Genomic DNA, 22,470 nt, shown 5'->3' on the forward strand with positions numbered 1-22,470 from the left:
TTCCTGCTAGCAATTGGCACTGCCTTAGGAGCTGCTCTGCTGTAATGGGACACTACAGTATATCTTCAGTTATCTGGAATTACAGCCATGGGGCGTGGGTTGGGGATGGTTGCTGTTGTTGATTCTTATATATTCTGGGTTTGTGTTAAAGAATCAAAGAGTGGTTTGAGTTAGCAAAACCTAGCATGCCCATTTTATAGCTGGGGAAATGAGGCTCAGAGAGTTGAGGTGTCTGACTTAAGGTCACTCACAGCTGTAGGGGCAAACGTGTGCCTGGAACTTGGGACATCTGACTGCTTTGCTACCAGGAGAGGTATTGGACAGGTTGTGGGGAATGCCTGGGGGGGCCTCTGTAGGCTCCCTCCTTGGGGAATATTGTGTAATTTTGGCCTCCTTCCAGTTACGAGAAGTGTTGAGTTACCTAGAATAGGATTTGCACAGGAATGGAAATCCTATTTTCCTTAGCTGCTTTCCACATTTCCTGTGGATGCTTCTAGGGCCTCTTCGCTCCACAAGGGCAAGTGTGTGCCAGGAGCAATTTATGCTGATTTTAAGATGAATTCAGCTGTCCTTTGGCTTTTTCTTTTGCCTTTTTTAGTCTTTTGAGACTAAATATAGCCAGTTTCTAATTTTGATACAGCTGCAATGATCATCCAACTCATCTTTAAGGGAATCTGCTTTTGGACAGTGTGATGTCTAGAGTATCACACACTGTTCTAAAGATAGAGCTCTGTTAACATGTCTCCTGAGAACTGGGGGAAGCCCAGATTCACTTATTTCAGAATGTCCCCCATAGCTTCAGATTACCTTCTCTCATTTGATCAGTACAGAAACCATTGACTTAGTTACCCTTTCTTTGTTTTTGCAGGTCTCTCTGCTGTTCAGAGCCCTAGTGGCCTAGTGGGGGTGTATAATGGAGAGACTCTGGTATATGAGGAGAGCAGCTGGTTTATAATTAACATGATTAAACTAATTTGGCACTATGGATTTCAATCCCTCCGAATGCACATGTGGGTAGAGGATATATTAGACAAGTTTATGAGGTAATTTTTTCTCTTCCATTTAACCTAAGACCTTTTATTAAATAATCTGTAGGAATTACAGTTTTGGGGAACAGTGCTCTACCTAACCACAAAGCCTATTTGTAAGGTCGTTAGGAAAAATGTTTTGTATATGATATGCAGGGCCTTTATCCACTTGGAACGTGAAAGGGTCATTTATTTTTGCTTCTGAAAACATATTTTGTAAATGCTTATTTAATACTAACTCTTTGAAGTCTTAGGACAGCTGTCTGAGGTAGATACCGTTACTAGCTGCTGCTTGTAGGATACTGGAAGGTGGAGGCATAGAGAGGTTTTAGGTATGCAAGTCCACCTGCCTAGTACCTGGTGGAGCTGGAATTCTTACCCAGGCAATCTGGCTCCAGAGTCCTCCCTCTTAATCTCTGAACTGTTTTAGTGTTGTGTGTAGATGGATAAGGTGATACATACAAGAGCTTGTAGAAAACTTAAATGAGCTTTATTTAACTGTGACATGATGTTTCAGTGAGCCAGCAGCCTGAAATAGCATATCAGTTCTGTGCCCCAAGAATTTAAATTAAGGTATTGTATTCCCACACTGTCCTGCATAGTGAGAATATAGGTGCCTATTTTCCTTCTGTTTTTCTGTATTTTCAAAAAGTCCTTTACGTATGAATATGCATTCTTTTGGTAAGTAAGAAAAATAACATAAAGTAACCAGTCTAGAGCCTTCCCTGGTGGACTAGTGGTTAAGACTCCACACTTCCAATGCTGGGGGCGCACATTTGATCCCGGTTGGGGAACTAGGACGCCACATGCTCTATAGCTCAGCCAAGAGAATATTAAAATGAAAACCATTCTGACTTTGAAAACTATAGCTTATTTTTTAAAAAATCTTTTTATTTTGTATTGGGGTATAGCCGTTTAACAATGTTGTGATAGTTTCAGGTAGACAGCGAAGGGACTCAGCTGTACATATACATGTATGATATAACCTATTTTTTTTTTAGGTTGTTGGCATGTGCTAACTTTTATGCTGGTTTACAGTTTTAGATCTCGGAGAAATGCAGCTTGTAAGAGTTGAATAGGATAAATATAGTTTCTGTAACTTGTAGTAGTTGGAGATTTCTTTCTTTTTAAGCATCATTCTGAGGTCAATTCCTTGAACATCTCTCCAGTTACTGGAAAGATCAGCTATAGTGCAGGTTGTTCTAACGTAGTCATTCATTCGTTTATTCATTCACCAAATGTTGAGTGCTTAGTTTGTGCCAGGCAGTATTCTGGGTCTTAAAGATGTAGACCCTAGAACATACCCCTGCCCTTAAAGAATATATGTTCTAGTAGAGAAACAAGCAGTTCACTAGGAAAATGTATAGAATTTGTGTAGAGCCAATCACTTTTTAGAGAAAGGTGGCATGTTGCTACATCCTCAACAGGAAAATCAAGTTCACGTGGCCTGAGATACAGCCTCACCTGTGTGAATCAGTTTTCTTGACATGTAGAGAATTGCCTTTTGAGAAATTAAGAAATCACTTTTGAAGTGAATTTATTGTGTTACAGAACTGTGAAAAAGGCCCAAGGAGGGGATACATAGACTATACTATTTTTTTAAAACGTGAAGGGCGGGATAAGGGGGTGGGAGGGAGGTTCAAAAGGGAGGGGATATATGTATATGTACTTACAGCTGATTCACGTTGTTGTACAGCAGAAACCAACCCAACATTGTAAACCAGTTATCCTCTGAATTAAAAAAAATTTTTTTATTGAAGTATAGTGATTTACAATGTTGTGTTAATTTCTGCTGTACAACGAAATGGTTTATTAATACACATATACATTCTTTTCTAATATTCTTTTCCATTATGACTTATCACAAGGTTTTGCATATAGTGGGGTTTCCTGGTGGCTTAGATAGTAAAGAATCTATCTTCCTGGGTTGGGAAGATCCCCTGGAGAAGGGAATGACAACCTGCTCTAGTATTCTTGCCTGGAGAATCCCATGGACAGAGGAGCCTGGCAGGCTACAGTCCATGGGGTCACACGGAGTCAGACACAACTGAGTGACTAAGCACATACACATACATTGCATATAGTTCCCTCAATATTATACTATTTTTGATTTATAAAACAATTCCAAAACATGGAATTATGCAACCCCGCCCCGCCATATATCTTTGATACTTGATTATAGAGTGCTGACTGTTACGTTGTTTAAAGGGCCATGCATTTCTGTTCCTTTCTATAAGAACATGCAGATCTTATTTTGATAATTTTATCACATCCATCATACCCTGTTGGACAAACGGCAAGTATTGAGCCATCATGTGCCAGTTGCTAAATAGTGAAATACTGCTGGTCTTATGAAATAGCTTCTGCCTGCATGTTTTCTCTTCCCCAGGAATCTTTTTCCTTGCCCTCAGCAGGGAGTCTTGACTCAGTTCCAGGGCTATAATCAGTCTGCTTTCTGTTTAATGCTGTTGTTGTTCAGTCACTAAATCATTTCCGACTATTTGCAACCCCATGAACTGCTGCATGCCAGGCTTCCCTGTCCTTCACTATTACCCAGAGTTTGCTCAGACTCATGTCTGTTGAGTCAGTGATGCCATTGAACCATCTCATCCTCTGTCGCCCCTTTTTCTCTTGCCCTCAATCCAGTTGTTAAATGCTTGTAGTACCACCTATGTCACAAAAACCAGGATTAGGAGCCACAGAGGTTGCCAAAGAGGAGTCAGGAACAGTGAATTCCCTTACATTTCATTTTAAATTTTATCTACTGTTTTCAACTCCACGGTTTGTTTTTATTTTCTATTATTTATTTATCTTTATTAGCAGTCTATGTTTGTTCTAATCTACATTTCTTTGTTTGTGGCCAAGATGTGTGGCATGCAGGATCTTAGTTCCCCAACCAGGGATCGAACCTGTGTCCCTACATTGGGAACACAGAGTATTAACCACTGGACCACCAGGGAAGTCCCTAATCTATATTGTTTTCATACGTGCTTTAGTTCTTTAGATATGGCTTCCTTTACTTCTTTGAGCGTATTTATAGTTGCTGATTTAAAGTCTTTGTCTGGCAGGTCCAATGTCTGGATTTTCTTAAGGAGGATTTCTGTTGATTTTTGTTGTAAACTGGACATTTAAAATAATATTGAATAGTAACTCTGGACGTCAGAAATCCGCTCACCCCAGGGTTTGTTACTGTTGCTGTTTGTTTGTTAGTGACTCTGGAACTAATTCTATTCTTTGTCATGTTTGACTACTCAAGTGTGTGTGTGTGAGGATCGCTTGCAGTGCTCTGGCAGGTGGTTTATAGCTCTAGCCTTTACTTCTGGCTTGCTCAAAGCCTCAAGGTCAGCCGAAGGTGACAGATGAGGGCCTTCTCAGGTCTTTCCTGGGCATGTGACAGTCTTGTACATGGGCATGGCCTTCTAAGTCCCTAGAAATGAATTGGGGTTTTTCATTCCCCAGTATTTCTTTTTGAAATCTTCAGATAAGCCTCTTGTTAGCCCCACTTGGTATCACAAACTCAGGCAACAAAAGTTTTTGACAGATGTGCTCAGGATGGGCTGTTTGTATAGAGTGAGGTAAAAAAAGATAAGCCCTAATCTAAAAAGAAAAGGTTTCCCAGTGGTAAAGAGTCCTCCTGCCTATGCAGGAGACACAGGTTCGCTCCCTGGTTCAGAAAGATTCCCTGGAGAAGGAAATGGCAACCCATTCTTGCCATTCCAGTATTCTTGCTGGAATAATCCCATGGACAGGAGAGCCCGATGGGTTACAGTCCATAGGGTCTCAAAGAGTTGGACACGACTGAGCACGCACACATAAACAGTCTAAAAGACACAGCAAACTAGTGGCTATAACAAAAAAGAAGCAGACTCACAGATACAGGGAACAAATACAGATGCAGAGAACAAATACAGATACAGAGAACAAACTAGTGGTTACCAGTGGTGAGGGGGGAAGGACAATGTTGGGGTGGGGGCATAGAAAGTATAAAGTATCGGGTGTAAGATAGGCCGCAGGATGCATTGTGCAACGTGGGGAATGTAGCCAGTATTTTGTAATTGTACGTGGAATTGTCCAGTTGCTCAGTCATGTCCAACTCTTTGCAACCCATGGACTGCAGCACGCTAGGCTTCCCCATCCTTCACTATCTCCTGGAGTTTTCTCAAACTCATGTCCATTGAGTCAACAATGCCACCCAGCCATCTCATCCTCTGTCGTCTGCTTCTCCCCCTGCCTTCAGTCCTTCCCAGCATCAGGGTCTTTTCCACTGAGTCAGCTCTTCGCATCAGGTGGCCAAAGTATTTGAGCTTCAGCTTCAGCATCAATCCTTCCAATGAACATTCCTGGTTGATTTCCTTTAGGATTGACTGGTTTGATCTTCTTGCAGTCCAAGGGACTCTCAGGAGTCTTCTCCAGCACCACAGTTCGAAAGCATCAGTTCTTCAGCACTCAGTCTTCCTTATGGTCCAACCCTCCCATCCGTACGTGACTACCAGAAAAACCATAGCTTTGACTGTGTGGACCTTTGTCGGCAAAGTGGTGTCTCTGCTTTTTAATATGCTAAGTTTGTCATAGTTTTTCTTCCAAGGAGTGAGCGTGTTGTAGTTTTATGGCTGCAGTCACCATCTGCAGTGATTTTGGAGCCCAGAATAATAGTCTGTCACTGTTTCCATTGTTTCCCCATCGATTTGCCATGAAGTGATGGGACTGGATGCCATGATCTTAGTTTTTTGAATGTTGAGTTTTAGGCCAGCTTTTTCACTCTTCTCTTTCACCTTCCTCTAGAGGCTCTTTAGTTCCTCTTCACTTTCTGCCATTAAGGTGGTGTCCTCTGCATATGTGAGGTTACTGATATTTCTCTTGGCAGTCTTGATTCCAGCTTTAACTTCATCCGGCCCAGCATTTCATGGTGTACTGTGTATATAAGTTAAATAAACAGGGTGACGGTTACAGCCTTGATGAACTCCTTTCCCAATTTTGTAAATGGAGTATATCCTTTAAACATTTTAATCAAAAAAGAATAAGTCCTGACAAGGCAAATAGTGGCACTTCTCTGACAATGGGAATTTGGGGATGCCCTAAACATGTCTTATTGCCTCTGTGGCTGCCAGCTTGCTGGTTTCACAGATATTGTGGTTGCAAGGCTGCTGATTTTGAAGGCTACCTTGTTGCTAGCAAGATGGGAATGAGCTTAGGGATAGTTCAAATACCACAGCACTCATTTGTTCTTACAGTCAGCCATCTAAATATTCCTGGGATTTTAGCAAATGTTTGGTTTATTTACAGAGTTCCAAAAAAGTTGATGTTGACAGTGTTTGCCAGTGTTCTCACTGCTTTTATGTAGGGACAGATTTTTCTAAGATTCTTACTCCATTTTGGAAGTCCTTCATCCCACCTCCACTACTTTTTTCTGTCTGTGCCTCCTCCTGCTCTCCTGGATCTCTCTGCTTCTCTGCCAGCTCCAAGTGTTTCCAATCTTTTGGTTTACTTTCCTCCTTGATAAAAGAACCTGTCTGCCAGTACAGGAGATGAAAGAGACATGGGTTCACTTTCCTCCTTGATAAAAGAACCTGTCTGCCAGTACAGGAGATGTAAGAGACATGGGTTCAATCCCTGGGCCAGGAAGATCCCCTGGAGTAGGGCACAGCAACCCACTCCATTACTCTTGCCTGGAGAATCCCACCAACAGAGGAGCCTGAAAGATTGCAGGCCATAGGATCCCCAAGAGTCAGATACAACTGAAGCAATTTAGCACAAACTGTTGGTAAGATGCTTGTGTTTATTTTATTGCCTGTTGTCCCATCTAAAACAAAAGCTCTGTTATGGCAGCGATTTTTCTTTCTGTGTTGTATTGACCTCTGTATCTTTAGCATCTAGAACAGTGTCTGGCTCAAACTGATGCTCCATATTCTAACACATAACAAATATTAAAAAATTATATAAAAAAGAGAATCTAGAGGCAGATAAATCAGTTATTCATGTTAGTAGTTTGAATATAAATGGAGAAGGCAATGGCACCCCACTCCAGTACTCTTGCATGGCAAATTCCATGGACGGAGGAGCCTAGTAGGCTGCAGTCCATGGGATAGCTAGGAGTCAGACACGACTGAGCGATTTCACTTTCATGCATTGGAGAAGGAAATGGCAACCCACTCCAGTGTCCTTGCCTGGAGAATCCCAGGGACGGGGGAGCCTGGTGGGGTGCCGTCTATGGGGTTGCACAGAGTCTGACACGACTGAAGTGACTTAGTAGCAGCAGCAGCAGCAGTTTGAATATAAAGCTTCGCTTAAGATCAGGGAGATTAGAAATAACAGGAAGGATGTTAGGAAGGTTGATAAGCTTCCCTTCTTAAGTGGATGAAGCAGAAAGGAAAAATGAAATGTTTAAAACTAAATGAACTGAGGATGATGTGTAGGATGTTAGGAGTAACCCATTGTTTTGGTTGGAATTGGGGGTAGGAGGAGAGGATCAAGCCTAATGGAAAGGTAGTTTAATTTTAGACATGTCTAAGTGTGCTGGAAGATGAATGAGAACAAGACATACCCACTTCCTGAAAGGTGATCCCAGTGACCATATTCATGCAGAAGAGTGAATTCAAAGGACGGTGGACTTCCTCCAGAGGAGATAGAGGGAAATGGAGGCCAGGAGCCTTTGGGATACCTGGGAAAGATGCATCTCACAGGATCGGTAGGGATTCGTCCGAAAGAAACAGGAAAGCCACTTGGAGTCTTAGGCTGCTGTTTTCCTTCTTTGTGTGTACCCTCCCCACTATCTGCTGTCTAATGGCCATTTCTCTTCTATTCAAAAGGATCTACCGCTACCAGTCTCATGACTATGCCTTCAGTAGCGTAGAAAAGTTACTGCATTCCCTAGGAGGGGACGACTATCTTGGATTATTTAACCGGTCACTTCTTGAAACCTTGCAGAAAGCAGGCTTCTCTGAGAAGTTCCTTGATGAAATTATTACTCCCGTCATGAGGGTAAATTATGGCCAAACCACAAACATCAATGGCTTTGTAGGTAAGTCAGGACTTGAATAGTTAACGGACATTAGTTGACAGTGTGGTTTACCTAATGCTTTGGTGGCTCCTTACTTTAGGCCATGATTTGGAGATGACTACCTTCCTTTGTGAAACCTCAGACACAATGAAAATGTTGGCAAAATTGTGCATGTGTAGATGAACACTTCTATGGGAACAGTCTTTGGTTTTTATTAGTTGAATGGTCCTTACCTGGGGGGAACTTTGCTCTGAGGGTCATTTGGCAATGTCTAGATTTGGAGCCCGATGCAGCTACTCGGGAAGGGAGAGTGGGTAGAGGGCCCCTTACAGAGTCAGAATTAATATGTTTTGTCCTGCCGCCGACAGGGGCAGTGTCAATGGCTGGTACTGATCCTGGCCTTTGGGCAGTAAAAGGTGGCAATAAACTTGTTTGCTCAAGGCTCCTTCAGGCTTCCAGAAGCAATCTTGTGTCAGGCTTAGTAATGTCCATAGAGGAGAAAACAAGAACCAAGCAGACAGGTAAGCTTGAACTCCTATTTTATTGTTTCTAATTTCCCCTGCAGAAAATAATTGCTCAGGGAGAAAAACCTGTTTCTCCGTCTCTCACTCAGTTCCAAATGATGAAATTTTAAATTGGAGGTTAGGTGTTGTGTGTCATGTGGAAATAGATACACATGTGCTCAAGTACAGTGGCATGACTTTTTGGATTTAAAAAAGAATTTCATCCTCAAAAGTAAACATTTCATATTTTGTACCTATTGACAGGTTTTATTTCCATTCCAAGTAGAAAACTGGCCTCAGTGTAATACAAATGCAGGGGCCAGTTATCTTAAGGGATAAAACTTATTTGCTGCTGCTGCTGAGTCACTTCAGTCGTGTCTGACTCTGTGCGACCCCATAGATGGCAGCCCACCAGGCTCTCCCGTCCCTGGGATTCTCCAGGCAAGAACACTGGAGTGGGTTGCCATTTCCTTCTCCAATGCATGAAAGTGAAAAGTGAAAGTGAAGTCGCTCAGTCATGTCCAACTCTAGCGACCCCATGGACTACAGCCTACCAGGCTCCTCCGTCCATGGCATTTTCCAGGCAAAAGTACTGGAGTGGGGTGCCATTGCCTTCTCCAAAACTTGTTTAAGTCCTTAGAATTATGGAGAAACTATTAAGGTATAGAATTATTTTTAGAAGGTATAAAATATAGTATGTTAGAAACACTTTAAAAAAATGCTTTTTTATTTCCTCTAGGAAATCCCTCAAAGGTGTATGAAGTGGTCTACCAAACTGGATCTGAGACCCATTCAGACTTCTATGACATTGTCCTGGTGGCCACTCCATTGAATCGGAAAATGTCCAATATAAATTTTCTCAACTTCGATCCTCCAATTGAGGAATTCCATCAACACTACGAACCTTTAGTGACAACTTTAATTAAAGGGGAGTTGAATTCAACTGTCTTTAGCTCAAGAGCCTTAAATGAGTTTCATCTTGGTACAGTCTTAACCACTGATAATCCAGATTTATTCATTAACAGCATTGGGCTTGTGTCCCCTGTAGAAGAAGACAATAATCCTCAGCCAAAAGCAGATACAGCACATGTCTGGAAGATCTTTTCTGCAGCAGCACTTACTAAAGAACAAATTTTAAAGCTCTTTGTGTCCTACGATTATGCTGTGAAGCAGTCATGGCTTGCATACCCTCATTATACACCTCCAGAGAAATGCCCCTCCATCATACTCCACGATCAACTTTATTACCTCAACGGCATAGAGTTTGCAGCAAGTGCCATGGAAATGAGTGCCATTGCAGGCTACAATGCTGCTCTCCTCGCCTATCACCGCTGGAATGGGAACACACACATGATTGACCAAGAGGACTTATATGAGAGACTTAAAACAGAACTATGAAACACCACTCTCTCCTTTATCCCTCTCCTGGTTCCAAATGGAATATCACTGGCAAAAAAAAAAAAAAAGAACGTAGTCTGAACAGAGATGATTTTGAATCAGATATTTCACCATTATCATCATTTAACAAAATAATCCCAGTGAGTCATGAGAAACGCAAGGTTCTAATTAAGCATGAAGGTAAAACTATTGCATCTTCAAAATTGAACTCTTTCTTGAATATCCATCAGCAGCATTTCGCAAACTTGTCTGATCATAAGAATCACCTGGAGTTTGTTAGACATATGAATTCTCTAGCTCCTCTGGAGGTTCTGATTTAATAGGTCTGGGATGGGGCCCTGGATTTTGAACGAAACTTTAAAGCATTTTAAGCTGAGCCCTTGAGGAAGACTTACCTTTTAGTTCAGGGCTAGTTCATTTGCGCTTCACGGTTGGATGTGATCTTCATTCAGGTAAAATTACCATGGTAACTGGTATCTTATGCCTGGTTTTAGTAACTTAATTTTGCAAAGGACATATGCCCATGCTTGAAGCCTTGACTTTCAGAATGTTCTTTTGATTGCTTCTGTCTCTATTTCATTAGGAGTGAAGTTCAGAAGTCTTAGTGTAGTATAAAGATGTCACACAAAAATCTCAAGTAAAATGAAAAGCAAGTATAGGCTATTGATTTAAGAAATTTCTTAAATTTGTCTTCTATTATCAAACCCTCACCTGAGGAGCTTTGAAAAATGGTGATAGAGCCCCACAACAGAGATTGGTTTAATGGACTAAGGATAGGACCTGAGCTTTTTGTAGCTTTTTAGAGTTCCTAACGTACAACTGGGGTTTAGAGTCACTGATGTGGGGGTTTATGATGTTTTCAAAGGGTTTTTAGTGCCTTAAAAGTCCCAAGAAACTCAATCCATTATCAAAGCAAATCCATGTTGCAAAGGATTTCTCTCTGTGAGAACTCTAGTAGTCTTGGTAGTAAGAACCATTGACAGTCTCACAGCAGAGGCAACTTAGATGACTGTAGAGCCTCTGGCACGAGAATATATTCAGACCCCACACTTGATCAGATCCACTTTGTGTTCACACTGTTAAATGCTTCTGAAGGTACTGTAGCATTTTGATTGAGAAATTGGTTGTTGAAATCTTGTTCTGAGGCGGTGGTTCGGCTGTACATTGCAGTCACCTGTAGGACTGCTTCCTGAATGATTCCAGGATGTATGTAGCTAAACTTGAGACCCGGTTCTCCACCTGTACAAAGATCATGAGTGTTCTTATAGTCACTGGAAAGGACAAAACAAGTAAAAACTTGTGAATTCTAAAAGTAACTGAACTGCAACCAAGTTAACATATATTGTCTTTTTAAAAAAGTACTCCTCCAGATTATAGCACTTGCTCCTTTTAGCAAAAAGAACATTGATTCTTAAAGCAATTGATTCTCTACAATTGTGAATATAAATATGCTGATAAAATTGCCAAGATATTTGATGTAGAGGCAGGAATTAAGTTTGTCAGAGTTAGCTTTTTACTATTTTTATTCTTAACAAGTATGTTAAGAGGCATTCCTACTTTTTTCCTTTTGTGGTTTAAAAAAAGACAGTAGGTAGAGTATACCACTGTTGTATATATGCTAAAAGTGGGTGAATTCTAGTGGAATAATTTCTAACATCTGCAGACTTGTTTTGCAATGGCAAATATTTTTAGAACACCAGTTTTAAATATTGCTGTTGTATCAAACCCAACTCTGATTGTTTTCCAACAAGGCATCTGAAGTTGTTAAAGAGCAAAAAGGTTATCCATATAGTAAGCGTATTAATTTTAATGCCACTAACAGAATTCAAAAAGACTTAATTGGAAGACAGATCTGTCAGGGCCCATTATTCCAGGAGGCTACTCAAGTGAAATTTTTACAGAAGAGACTGGTAAAGATTATGCACAGGCTGAAGGAAGGCCAAGTCCTGCGCCAGTGTTACTGGAAGGCTTGTTAAAACGTGGCTGGCCTCACCCCTAGAATGTTGCAGGTGTGGAGCAGCATACGAAAGACTGCATTTCTGTTATGTTCCTATGTGATGCTGCCAGTTAGGAGCCACACTTAGAAATTCTACCAGTTCTAAAATTCAACTTTATGTGGTTGCAGTGTTAGGGAAGGTTTAAAGAGGAGAATGGAAAAATAAAAATGTATGGCCTTCACATCAACTCTAGTTTGATTCCTCTAGCTATATTTTTTCTGTAAACATTTCCTATAAATAGGGAATACCATTTTACATACTTGTTTACAAGTACCTTACATACTGTGTATACCCCACTCTCTAGTTTTAAAGTGATTCATGATTTGTAGGCTTTCTACCAGATCACAAAAATAAACTTAAGCATTTGCTTGATAGATTTTTTTTTTAAAGTTAGGTTTATGACACGTTTGTGATATTCTCTTACTGGAGTTTGTGCACCATAAAATTTACAAACTAGGTGAGTATATTATGGGCAGCATTATCACCATCTTCTACCCCACAAAGAACCACAATGCACTGGAATGTTTTCCTCCGGAATTGTATTTCTACTCTTGTATTCAAAAATTTTTCCCACTTATGTTCAAAATAAAACAAAGACATCATTACTTCCTGTGTTTTACTTCTGTTCCACTATATGGTTGACCCTTAAAACACTGGGGGGTTATGGACGCTGACCCTGAGCCATCAGCTCTCTGCATATGCAGTTCCTCTTTTCAGTCTGGAATCCGTGGATTCAGCCGTGGATGGTGTAGTACTGTAGTATTTACTACTGGAAAAAACCAGTATATAAGTGGACCTGCACAGTTTAACCCATGTTGTTTGAGTGAAACTGTACTTGGAATGTAGATGTATGTGAAAAAGTCAGAGTCTGTCCAAGTTATTGCAACAACTTTGAAAATTCCAGTTAATGTTTTAGAAGAAACCCATTCAGGTTTGCAGCTTCTTTAATTTTGTTCAGTAGTAAAAGATATGGGAAAAGGGTATCTTGCCAATGTTTCATATTTAATAAGATTTTTCTATTTTAACGCATTAAAAACCTCTGAACTAATCAGTCTCAACCAATAACAGGTCATGACAGAAAAAAATCAGAATAAGAGCAGATATTCTAAGTTGAGAACAGCTAAGAAAGCATTTTTGGCTATTACAAAAGTTTATTTAACAAAAAAGTAAGAAAATGTACACAACCCAATTTTTCTGGTAGTAAAATGTGGAGAGGGGACACATGGAAGCGTTGATTTCTCTGGTGAACACAGCCATTGTTCATACTCGTTCCAAGGCTTCTAACATGATGATACTATTTCCTCGTATTACCTAAGAAAAAATGAATTTGAAAAGAACACTATTCAACAGATGTATCGATGATTTAAAGGATTTTCATCACCTAATTAACGGTTTTATTAAATGTCAGTTTGTGAGGCTTTTTTCCCCCTAGTCAGTGTGTGTGAGTGCTCAGATGCTCAGTTGTGACCGACTCTCTGCGACCCTATGGATTATAACCCACCAGGTTCCTCTGTCCATGGGGTTTTCCAGGCAAGAATACTGGAGTGAGTTGCCATTTCCTACTCCTGGGGATCTTCTATAAAAGAAGGTAAGTCAGGATACTCATGAAGCATAGGCGAAATGGCTGATAAAATGGGATAGGAAAGTCAAACTGGAAGGGGACTGTGAAAATAAGGAGCCCCTGGTGGACTGTAGGTAATACAACCACAAATCAGTTAAATAGAGCCAGACAGGTGAAAGGACAGGATGGGGCATCCTGAGTGAGATTTGGGGCTTTGCTAGTAGCTCCGCTGGTAAAGAATCCACCTGCAATGCAGAAGACCCTGGTTCCATTCCTGGGTCAGGAAGATCTGCAGGAGAAGGGATAGGCTACCCACTCCAGTATTCATGGACTTCCTTGGTGGCTCAGCTGGTAAAGAATCCGCCTACAATGTGGGAGACCTGGGCTCAACCCCTGGGTTGGGAAGATCCCCTGGAGAAGGGAACGTCTATCCACTCCAGTATTCTGGCCTGGAGAATTCCACGGACTGTATAGTTCATGGGGTCACAAAGAGTCAACATGGGGTCACAAAGAGTCGGACACGACTGAGTGACTTTCACTGAGTAAGATTCAAAGTAGAGCTATGCTGGGAGGCAGCTGGCATAGCTGGAACTTGTTCCTTTCTCCTCTCATTCTACTTGCTTTATTTATTACACACAGTGTTATATACTGTCTTCCTCACTCAAGTGTCATTTCTGTGAGGGCAAGGACTTGCTTGGTGCATCTACTCAGCGCCTAAAGCAGTGGCAGGCTCACAAAAGGCTCAATTAAGCAAACAGATGACCTGCATCTGATTACTGCACATGACAGACTGGGAAGGACCATGACAGGTGGGCAAGTGTTGGGGAGCCTGGCAGAGACAAACGGCAATGCTTATGGTGAGAAAGTGGCAAAGAATTACAGAGCTGCACTGAAAATGACAATGGAGACCAAAAGAAGCTACAGACTCTCACTCTTCTTAACAAATTAGGAAAAGAAATGAAGAAACCTAAACAACATGATTCCTAGTTTTCAAGAGTTTTAAACTGCTGGCTTATTTGCAAGAGAAGATGAACATGACTTCTCACCAATCAAAACTTAAAAACCAAGAAGCCTTCTTCCTAGTTCGTTCCTAAACCTGTCCATTTGTGACTTTCCCCAGAAGTGGAGGGTGGTGAAGAGAAGTTATTTCAGATAACTAAGATTTTTAGATCTGAGGGCTTTTTCTTTTTGGCATTATTAAAAAAAAAAATAAAACTGCCACTTTCCTCAATGTTTTCTAAAATGGTATCACACACTTCTTTGCCTTCTCATATAAGACACAGGAATTAAGGCTCGTCTGCTTCACAGGGCTCTTCCTCTTTTCCCACTGTGTTGGATGCCCTATATTCCAGATCAAACTGGAACCCTGATCAGGTCCAGAATTCCATACTGCTCCTTGGATTGGGCTTGAGTACTAAGTTTGGCAAAGTGCTGCCCAGGCCTTTTCATGAAGGGGCACAACTGTCTAATAAAAAATACAAACCTAAATTGGAGCTACAGAAGCACAAAGCCAGTAAGAACTCCTGAAACATAGCATCAAAAACTACACAATTTTTACTATATTCTTAGGGGAACCTTGAAGTAGAGTGGAATCTTAAGGAAATAAGACAGAGGAGAAGCTACTGACTACTCTGGTTTTATTTCAGAAGAGGCTAATTGAGACATCATTAGGTAATTATCCACCTGAAAAATCCTGTATTAAGTAATTTCTTAAAAAACAAAAACAAAAAAACACCACTTCTTTTTATTTATTTGGTTGCACAGGTCTTAGTTGTGACTTTTGGGATCTAGTTCCCTGACCAGGAATTGAGCCTGGGCCCCATGCACTGGGAGCAGAGTCTGAGTCAGTTGATTGCCAGGGAAGTCGTGTAATAAATAGTTTCAATGGCCTCAGTGGGTCACTGATTGGACAAGGGAACAATGAAGCCAACAAAACTGTCTCTTTAGCCAAACAGCTTGTGAAAAAATAAAATAGTAACCATAGTTTCCCTTCTTTCCCTTAGAAAAACCACTCTTACATTTTCTTTAGGCTGTTTTTTAATTAAAGAAAATTGATATATTATCATTATTTCATTTTCAAAGTGTTAACTCGGCCATAAGAATTAGCACCTACTAATAGACTTATTTTAGTCACAGAACATGCATCAGAGATGGAAGAACAGACTGCCTATCACAGTAAGTTGGAGCTCACTATTTGAATGACTTGTGATGGCACTGCTTTTAACCAATTTCCATGTAAGGAAAATTAACCCCATCAAAATAAGGGAGAAAATTCTGAGAAACATCAATACCTTCACTAATAAAAATTCTGAAAAGTGCCACACATTCTCAAAAGTTATTTCCTCAAATTAGAACTTTAAACATCAATTCCCTTTTTAATTCTTTTTATTTTTTTGGCGGATCTGTTGATATATGAACCAAATCCCTAATCCACCCTCTATCAGAATGAAGATTTCCTAATCTGTAAAAGGAAGGGCTAGAAGGAAATCTTGGGGTATTTTTAAAACTCTCTTTTATAAGAAAATGCAAATGATTTGCCAGACTTGTATTCATTTCAAGGGGACTGTACCTGAAGAGAAGGTCCATCTACGTGAAATGTGTGCAAGAGGCCAGGGAGACTCATATCTAGGGACTCCAAGTTGTTTTTCAAACCCTGACTGATTTGCTTTTCAAAATGCAATAATGGAAATATACTTGAAACAAGCAATAACACAAGCCTTGGAAAGGGTAATTAACCTTCTGTGAATGCATAAACACTGAAGTTTGATGAGTAGCAATCCTCAGCACACATTAAAATTACACAAGATCTTGTAACAGCACACACAAACACAAATTGCACCCTTAGACTGGAGAAGGCAATGGCACCCCACTCCAGTACTCCTGGCCTGGAAAATCCCATGGACGGAGGAGCCTGGTGGGCTGCAGTCCATGGGGTCGCTGAGGGTCGGACTCAACTGAGCGACTTCACTTTCACTTTTCACTTTCATGCATTGGAGAAGGAAATGGCAACCCACTCCAGTGTTCTTGCCTGGAGAATCCCAGGGATGGCGGAGCCTGGTGGGCTGCCGTCTATGGGGTCACACAGAGTCAGACACGGCTGAAGTGACTTAGCAGCAGCAGCACCCTTAGAGATAGTTTCAACTGCTTTGAGGTGGACTCAGCATAATTGGGGAACCTGAAAACCCTCTATACTACTACTCTAATGAAGGGGCTTCCCTGGTGGCTCAGATGGTAAAGCATCTACCTGCAATGCAGGAGACCTGGGGGTTCGATCCCTGGGTCAGATGATTCCCTGGAGAAGGAAACGGCAACCCACTCCAGTAATCTTCCCTGGAAAATCCCATGGATGGAGAAGCCTGGCAGGCTACAGTCCGTGGGGTTGCAAAGAGTTGGACATGACTGAGTGACTTCACTATGGCTCTAATGAAGGAACAGTATGGGCCTCATTATAGAATAAAACACAAAAATAATTCCAACAGCTATTTCAAGTCCAAGGACCTCAGTGGATTCTGTGTAAGATTCAGATCTAACCTACAGGTAACTGGGGTATTACCACAGTTGAATAACCTCCATAAGTTAAACTAAAAGGAAGTTAAACTAAAAGGGGGTTGGAATATCTAATCTTGCCTGTAATTTGCCTAACTGCAGTTTAATCCAAGAGCTGGATAGAAGGGATGCTAATGTTTAATCCAAAAGAAAAATGAAATCTCTAAGAGAGATCTTGTATTTGTACTTACCACCATTCCAATATTGTTCTGTTGCCCACTAGTTGCCATCTCCACACATTCATCTATCACAAGATTCATAAAGGGATCAAATCCCCGCAATATTCCTTGGACATGTCTGCCACCATTTAATTTCACTATGTAAAAGGAAAAAGGAATTTAATAAAGCTGACCGTTAACTATCAACTAAACTACTCATTAAAAATAAAGTGAGAGAAAACCCTGATATATCTTTACTATATGCCAAGCACTGAGCTAAGCATTGTACATTTACCTCCACATTTAAACTTACAGGAATCCTATAAAGTAGAATCATCCTGACTTTTTATGAAGCAACTGAATTATAATATTTTTAAGTAACTGATTCAAGATTACACAGTTACTGTAGGGAATTCAAAATGAAGGCTGGAATTCAAACCGAAGGCTGCTTGTTTCTAAAGCCATGGTCTTAACCCCTACATACTTTGAGTTCTGTGCAGGTCAGATTTTTATTCCTTATCTGTTCTTTGTTTAAAGGAAAAAAGGTTACGTTTTCAAATATAAAATAGAAAATCATGTTAATTTTTATCAAAGTGAGAGAAAGCTTATATGAAATAAAAGTATGAAATACTGTGAAACTTACTAAATATCAGAAATTAAGAAAATAAAGCTATCTAGTTAGAATTCTGATAAACCTGCTTGCTTAAATGGATGTGAATTAGAGATCTGTGTGCTTTGAATTTTTATAAAGTTTCTCAAAACATTATTAATATAATAATAAAATATACTACCAAAGCAGATGTAAAAACTAATTTAATATTCAAAAAACACCTGAAAATAGAAAACCAAAAAGACTTACATGATAACTTCTTGTCCATAAATCTGAAAAAGCAAAAGGGGTAAAGATTATATAACTAATTTTAGATATTGTCAATGTAATCTGCTAAATTTATGTAACAGGAATAATTAAATTTAAAAAATTAAAAGCTTTGCACTGCTGTAAAGGATGAGAATGATGGGCTACCTCAGCTAGTACTTATACTGACTGAGCAATGTAACTTGTGAAGGGGAAGATAATGAAGAACGGAATGAGTCTAGAACATATTCAGTTCAGTCGCTCAGTCGTGTCCGACTCTTTGCGACCCCATGAATCGCAGCACGCCAGGCCTCCCTGTCCATCATCAACTCCCAGAGTACACTCAGACTCACGTCCATCGAGTCAGTGATGCCATCCAGCCATCTCATCCTCTGTGGTCCCCTTCTCCTCCTGCCCCCAATCCCTCCCAGCATCAGAGTCTTTTCCAATGAGTCAATTCTTCGCATGAGGTGGCCAAAGTACTGGAGTTTCAGTTTTAGCATCATTCCTTCCAAAGAAATCCCAGGGCTGATCTCCTTCAGAATGGACTGGTTGGATCTCCTTGCAGTCCAAGGGACTCTCAAGAGTCTTCTCCAACACCACAGTTCAAAAGCATTAATTCTTCGGCGCTCAGCCTTCTTCACAATCCAACTCTCACATCCATACATGACCACAGGAAAAACCACAGCCTTGACTAGATGGACCTTTGTTGGCAAAGTAATGTCTCTGCTTTTGAATATGCTTTTGAAAAGTTGGTCATAACTTTCCTTCCAAGGAGTAAGCATCTTTTAATTTCATGGCTGCAGTCACCATCTGCAGTGATTTTGGAGCCCCCAAAAATAAAGTCTGTTTCCACTGTTTCCCCATCTATTTCCCACGTGAACTACAATAACATTCTTGTTGTTCAATACTGACCTAATTTTCAACAACAGGATTTACAAGCTTAAGAGAAAAACAAAGATTTGGTTATATTTTTGGTTATTTCCAAAACCAAACAAAGTTGTGAAGAAACCAGAAGGTAATCATACCATACCCAATCCAACAGGTATTTTATTCTATATTTGAGACAGTAAGTAGTGTTGTTTATTTAGTGTTAAACATCAATCTTAAGTGTTCAGGATATTCTTCAACATATAAGTTCACTTTGGCAAAATACATATTTTGAAGTTAAATAATTTGAATTAAGCAATAAAATTCCATATCAGCAGCATAGAATAATATGAAGACATGTAGTCAAACCAGTTTTTACCTCTTTCAGTTACAGGCTAAAAAATATGAATCTTCATTCAATTTTAATGTATATCATGGGAGAATTCAAAGATAAATAAGACAAAGGGCCAGACAGAAGTTGTAAGAAGAGACTTTTTTGCAATTACATGGACTGTAGCCTGCCAGCCTCCTCTGTCCATAGGATTTTCCAGGCAAGAATACTGGAGTGGGTTGCCATGATCTCCTCCAGGGGATCTTTCCAACTCAGGTATTGAACCCAACTCTCTTATGTCTCCTGCATTGGCAGGCAGGTTCTTTACCACTAGCACCACCTGGCAAGCCCACAAATTACATACATATAAATTAATAATAATTACCACCATTTAATAGAAGGGCAACTGAAGCTCAGAAAAGTTTAAATAAAATGTTAAGTCACACAGCACTGAAAAAGTCTGGTAAAATCAAATGGTCAGTTTGGCTGGAGAACACAGTATTCAACTATTAATGTGTGTAGAGTCTGGTGCCTGGAGTTCAGATGGAGGGCCCTGAATGCTGGATTAAGAAGTCTGCACTCTGTTATGCAGACAGCAATAAGTTACTGCAGCAGAACCAGCTGTGGGCATAACGACTGTGGCATATGTAAGTTAAATCATCATGCTATACGCCTTAAACCTACACAGTGCTGTATGTCAATTATATCTCAAGAAAACTGGAAGGAAAAAAAGACTACTCTGTCACCCATTTTTAAGAGCACTAGGAAGAATCTGGTTGGGCCAGGTATCTCCACCTCAGCATACTGACACTTGGGGCGGGATAATTCTGTTGTTGAGTGATGTCCAGTGCACTGTAGAACATTTGGCAGCAACCCTGGCCTCTACCTACTAGATTCCGGCAGAACCAGACTCTCATTCCTGCAGTTAAGAACCACTGAGTCATGCTAAACTAGGAGAAGGGTATATACACTTGTTAAAGATGGTATCTGTGAGAAATGTAAAGGAAGAAAAATACTAAAAACCATTTTGGAGGTCGACCTGACAGGATTTCACAACTCATAAAATCTAGATAAGCAGAAAAAGGTGTTAAAACCAGTTTCGTCCTCTGAAATTCTCAAATAATGTCTTAATCAAAAGGAAGTCTTACAAGTAGAGAATGGTCCTTTGTTAAAAAATAATTTCACCAGTTCATGATGAATTCAGAAGACATTTTAAGATTTTACCAGCTCACTAATTGCAATTTCTCTTTTTCTTAATGTCAGGCGCTGTCTTAATTAACAGACTAACATATACACGGAGATTTTGCACAAAATATGTTTTCAATACAAGTGCATTTAAATGCAAAATCATTAAATTTGAACTTTCCCTTAAGTCTGACTTCTTTATGGGGCAAGCATAAATTAACTGTACATAAGGCAGACCAGGTGGCTGCCTCACAAACTGACCCCTGGATCAATTTTCCATCCTTGCTGCTAGCCAACTAATAAATGCAGAATTCTGGCATTACATAGTACAAAGACGACAGAGAAGTTACTCAGGAAACATGGAACTTGCTAAGTTCAGCCAAGAGTGTTTTAGGACGCTAAAACTTTAAACTGGGTGTTATCTACAGTAGGAATAACCTACTTGGAATCGATTTTACTGGGTTCAACCGCATTCCCCCACACACAACCTAGCCTTCTCTAATTAGAAACATGAATATTCTCACACAGCTCTGTTAACAGAGTAGATATCACACGACATTCACGTTTAACCTACGAACAAGAAATCAAGAAAAAGGAATATAATTTCTAAGTTAAAGCTCAAAGAAACAGCTACAAATACAGTCTAAGATTAAGGTGGCTTTTCACTCCTCAGATCCTATCAAAAATCCATCTCCCTGGTTCCTTTATACAATCACTGTCCAGCCACCTTATCGAAAACATGCTGCTACTCAAGATGTTCAACAAAGTGTGGCATTCGAGACCTTCAAGAAACGAGGGAGAGGGTCCGGGAGACAGAGCTGGGAGCTCGGGCACGGGAAGTAAGTCAGCAGATGGTTGCGCCTTGTTGGCTTTGGTAACCGTATCCACCCGGTCGAAATACTACTTTTGCGCGGGTCTCAGGCCCCGAAGCACGCGACACTGGCCCGGATCTCGGCGTCCGCGGCCCAGAAGACGCACGCCAGGCACACTCCTGGGAGGATGTAAGGAACTCAAGGCACACAGGGAAGCGGCCATTTGGGCGCGGGCCCCACGCATACTTACTTCTTCAACTCGGGAGGGTGTGCTTTGCTCATGTCTACTCCGCGAGCTCAAAGGAGCCTCCAAACGGAATTCGAGTGGGCCTCACGCTTCAGCAGCAGGCCCGGGGCTTTGCGTCTGACGTCACTGATCCCGTTAACCAATTGATGGTCGGTCGCTTTCCCGCTTTACCTCGCGATACTTAGGGAAAGCCTGCGTTTGTCGATCAGTCCCAAGCTTCCGGTTGTGTAGCTAGTGATTGGCTAGGACGGATTCCCCGTCATTCTTTTCTGTGGATTTTCCAGGTGGCGCTGCTGCTGTTAAGTCGCTTCAGCCGTCTCCGACTCTGTTCAACTCCATAGACGTCAGTCCGCCAGGCTCCCTCATCCCTGGGATTCTCCAGGCAAGAACACTGGAGTGGGTTGCCATTTCCTTCTCCAATGCATGAAAGTGAGAAGTGAAAGTGAAGTCGCTCAGACGAGTCCGACCCTCAGCGACCCCATGGACTGCAGCCCACCAGGCTCCTCCGTCCATGGGATTTTCCAGGCAAGAGTACTGGAGTGGGGTGCCATTGCCAGGTGGCGCTAGTGGTAAAGAATTTGCCTGCGCCTGTAGGTGACGAAAAAGACGCCGGTTCCATCCCTGGGTCGGGACGATCCCCTGGAGAAAGGCATGGCAACCCACTCCAGTATTCTTGCCTGGAGAAGCCCATGGACAGAGTAGCCTGGCGGGCTACAGTCCATAGGACCGCGAAGAGTTCGACACGACTGAAGAGACTTAGCACTGCATCTTTCTTCTGTAAAATTGGCGAGCGCCTCTAGCTTCTGAAGGACCCTAGTCAATCCCTTGTGTTTGTGGATTGCAACATTTCTCTTATTCATATGTACTAAATGAAAATAAGCTTTAAGAGGAGTGGGCCCCTAATATTTCTTTGGCCAGTGTGAGCCAATACCTCCATTATTGTGCTTCCCTTTGTTGAGCTTTACCAGCTGAGCTGCAAGG

At 41.1% G+C, this 22,470-nt stretch overlaps 2 protein-coding genes across 5 annotated transcripts in view; one reads left to right on the forward strand and one right to left on the reverse strand.

Moving 5' to 3' along the window:
• Nucleotides 1-12,528, forward strand: part of PCYOX1 (prenylcysteine oxidase 1) — a 47,036-nt gene extending 34,508 nt beyond the window's left edge. For all 4 annotated transcript variants that reach the window (XM_027555719.1, XM_027555720.1, XM_027555717.1 and 1 more), the window contains exons 3-6: nt 869-1,043; nt 7,835-8,046; nt 8,394-8,546; nt 9,268-12,528. In XM_027555719.1, the coding sequence (XP_027411520.1) occupies nt 869-1,043; nt 7,835-8,046; nt 8,394-8,546; nt 9,268-9,926 (1,199 nt within the window). In that variant the 3' untranslated portion in view covers nt 9,927-12,528. The remainder of the gene's footprint in view (nt 1-868; nt 1,044-7,834; nt 8,047-8,393; nt 8,547-9,267) is intronic.
• SNRPG (small nuclear ribonucleoprotein polypeptide G) lies at nt 12,311-21,609 on the reverse strand. Its single transcript, XM_027555735.1, has 4 exons — nt 21,493-21,609; nt 18,048-18,070; nt 17,222-17,346; nt 12,311-13,234 (listed from the first exon to the last, which is right to left on the reverse strand). The coding sequence occupies exons 1-4, from the start codon at nt 21,522-21,524 to the stop codon at nt 13,184-13,186; spliced, it is 231 nt and encodes a 76-aa protein (XP_027411536.1). The 5' UTR covers nt 21,525-21,609; the 3' UTR covers nt 12,311-13,183.
• Nucleotides 21,610-22,470: the final 861 nt, after the last annotated feature.

Source organism: Bos indicus x Bos taurus, chromosome 11 (assembly GCF_003369695.1).
Source record: "Bos indicus x Bos taurus breed Angus x Brahman F1 hybrid chromosome 11, Bos_hybrid_MaternalHap_v2.0, whole genome shotgun sequence".
Lineage (NCBI taxonomy): Eukaryota > Metazoa > Chordata > Mammalia > Artiodactyla > Bovidae > Bos > Bos indicus x Bos taurus.

Coding starts and splice junctions, on each gene's coding strand:
- SNRPG (XM_027555735.1), bottom strand. CDS start 21,524: ATGAGCAAAGCACACCCTCCCGAGTTGAAGAA. Junction 18,071..21,492: donor CACCCTCCCGAGTTGAAGAA/GTAAGTATGCGT, acceptor TTGCTTTTTCAG/ATTTATGGACAAGAAGTTAT. Junction 13,235..17,221: donor AGAACAATATTGGAATGGTG/GTAAGTACAAAT, acceptor ATTTTTTCTTAG/GTAATACGAGGAAATAGTAT.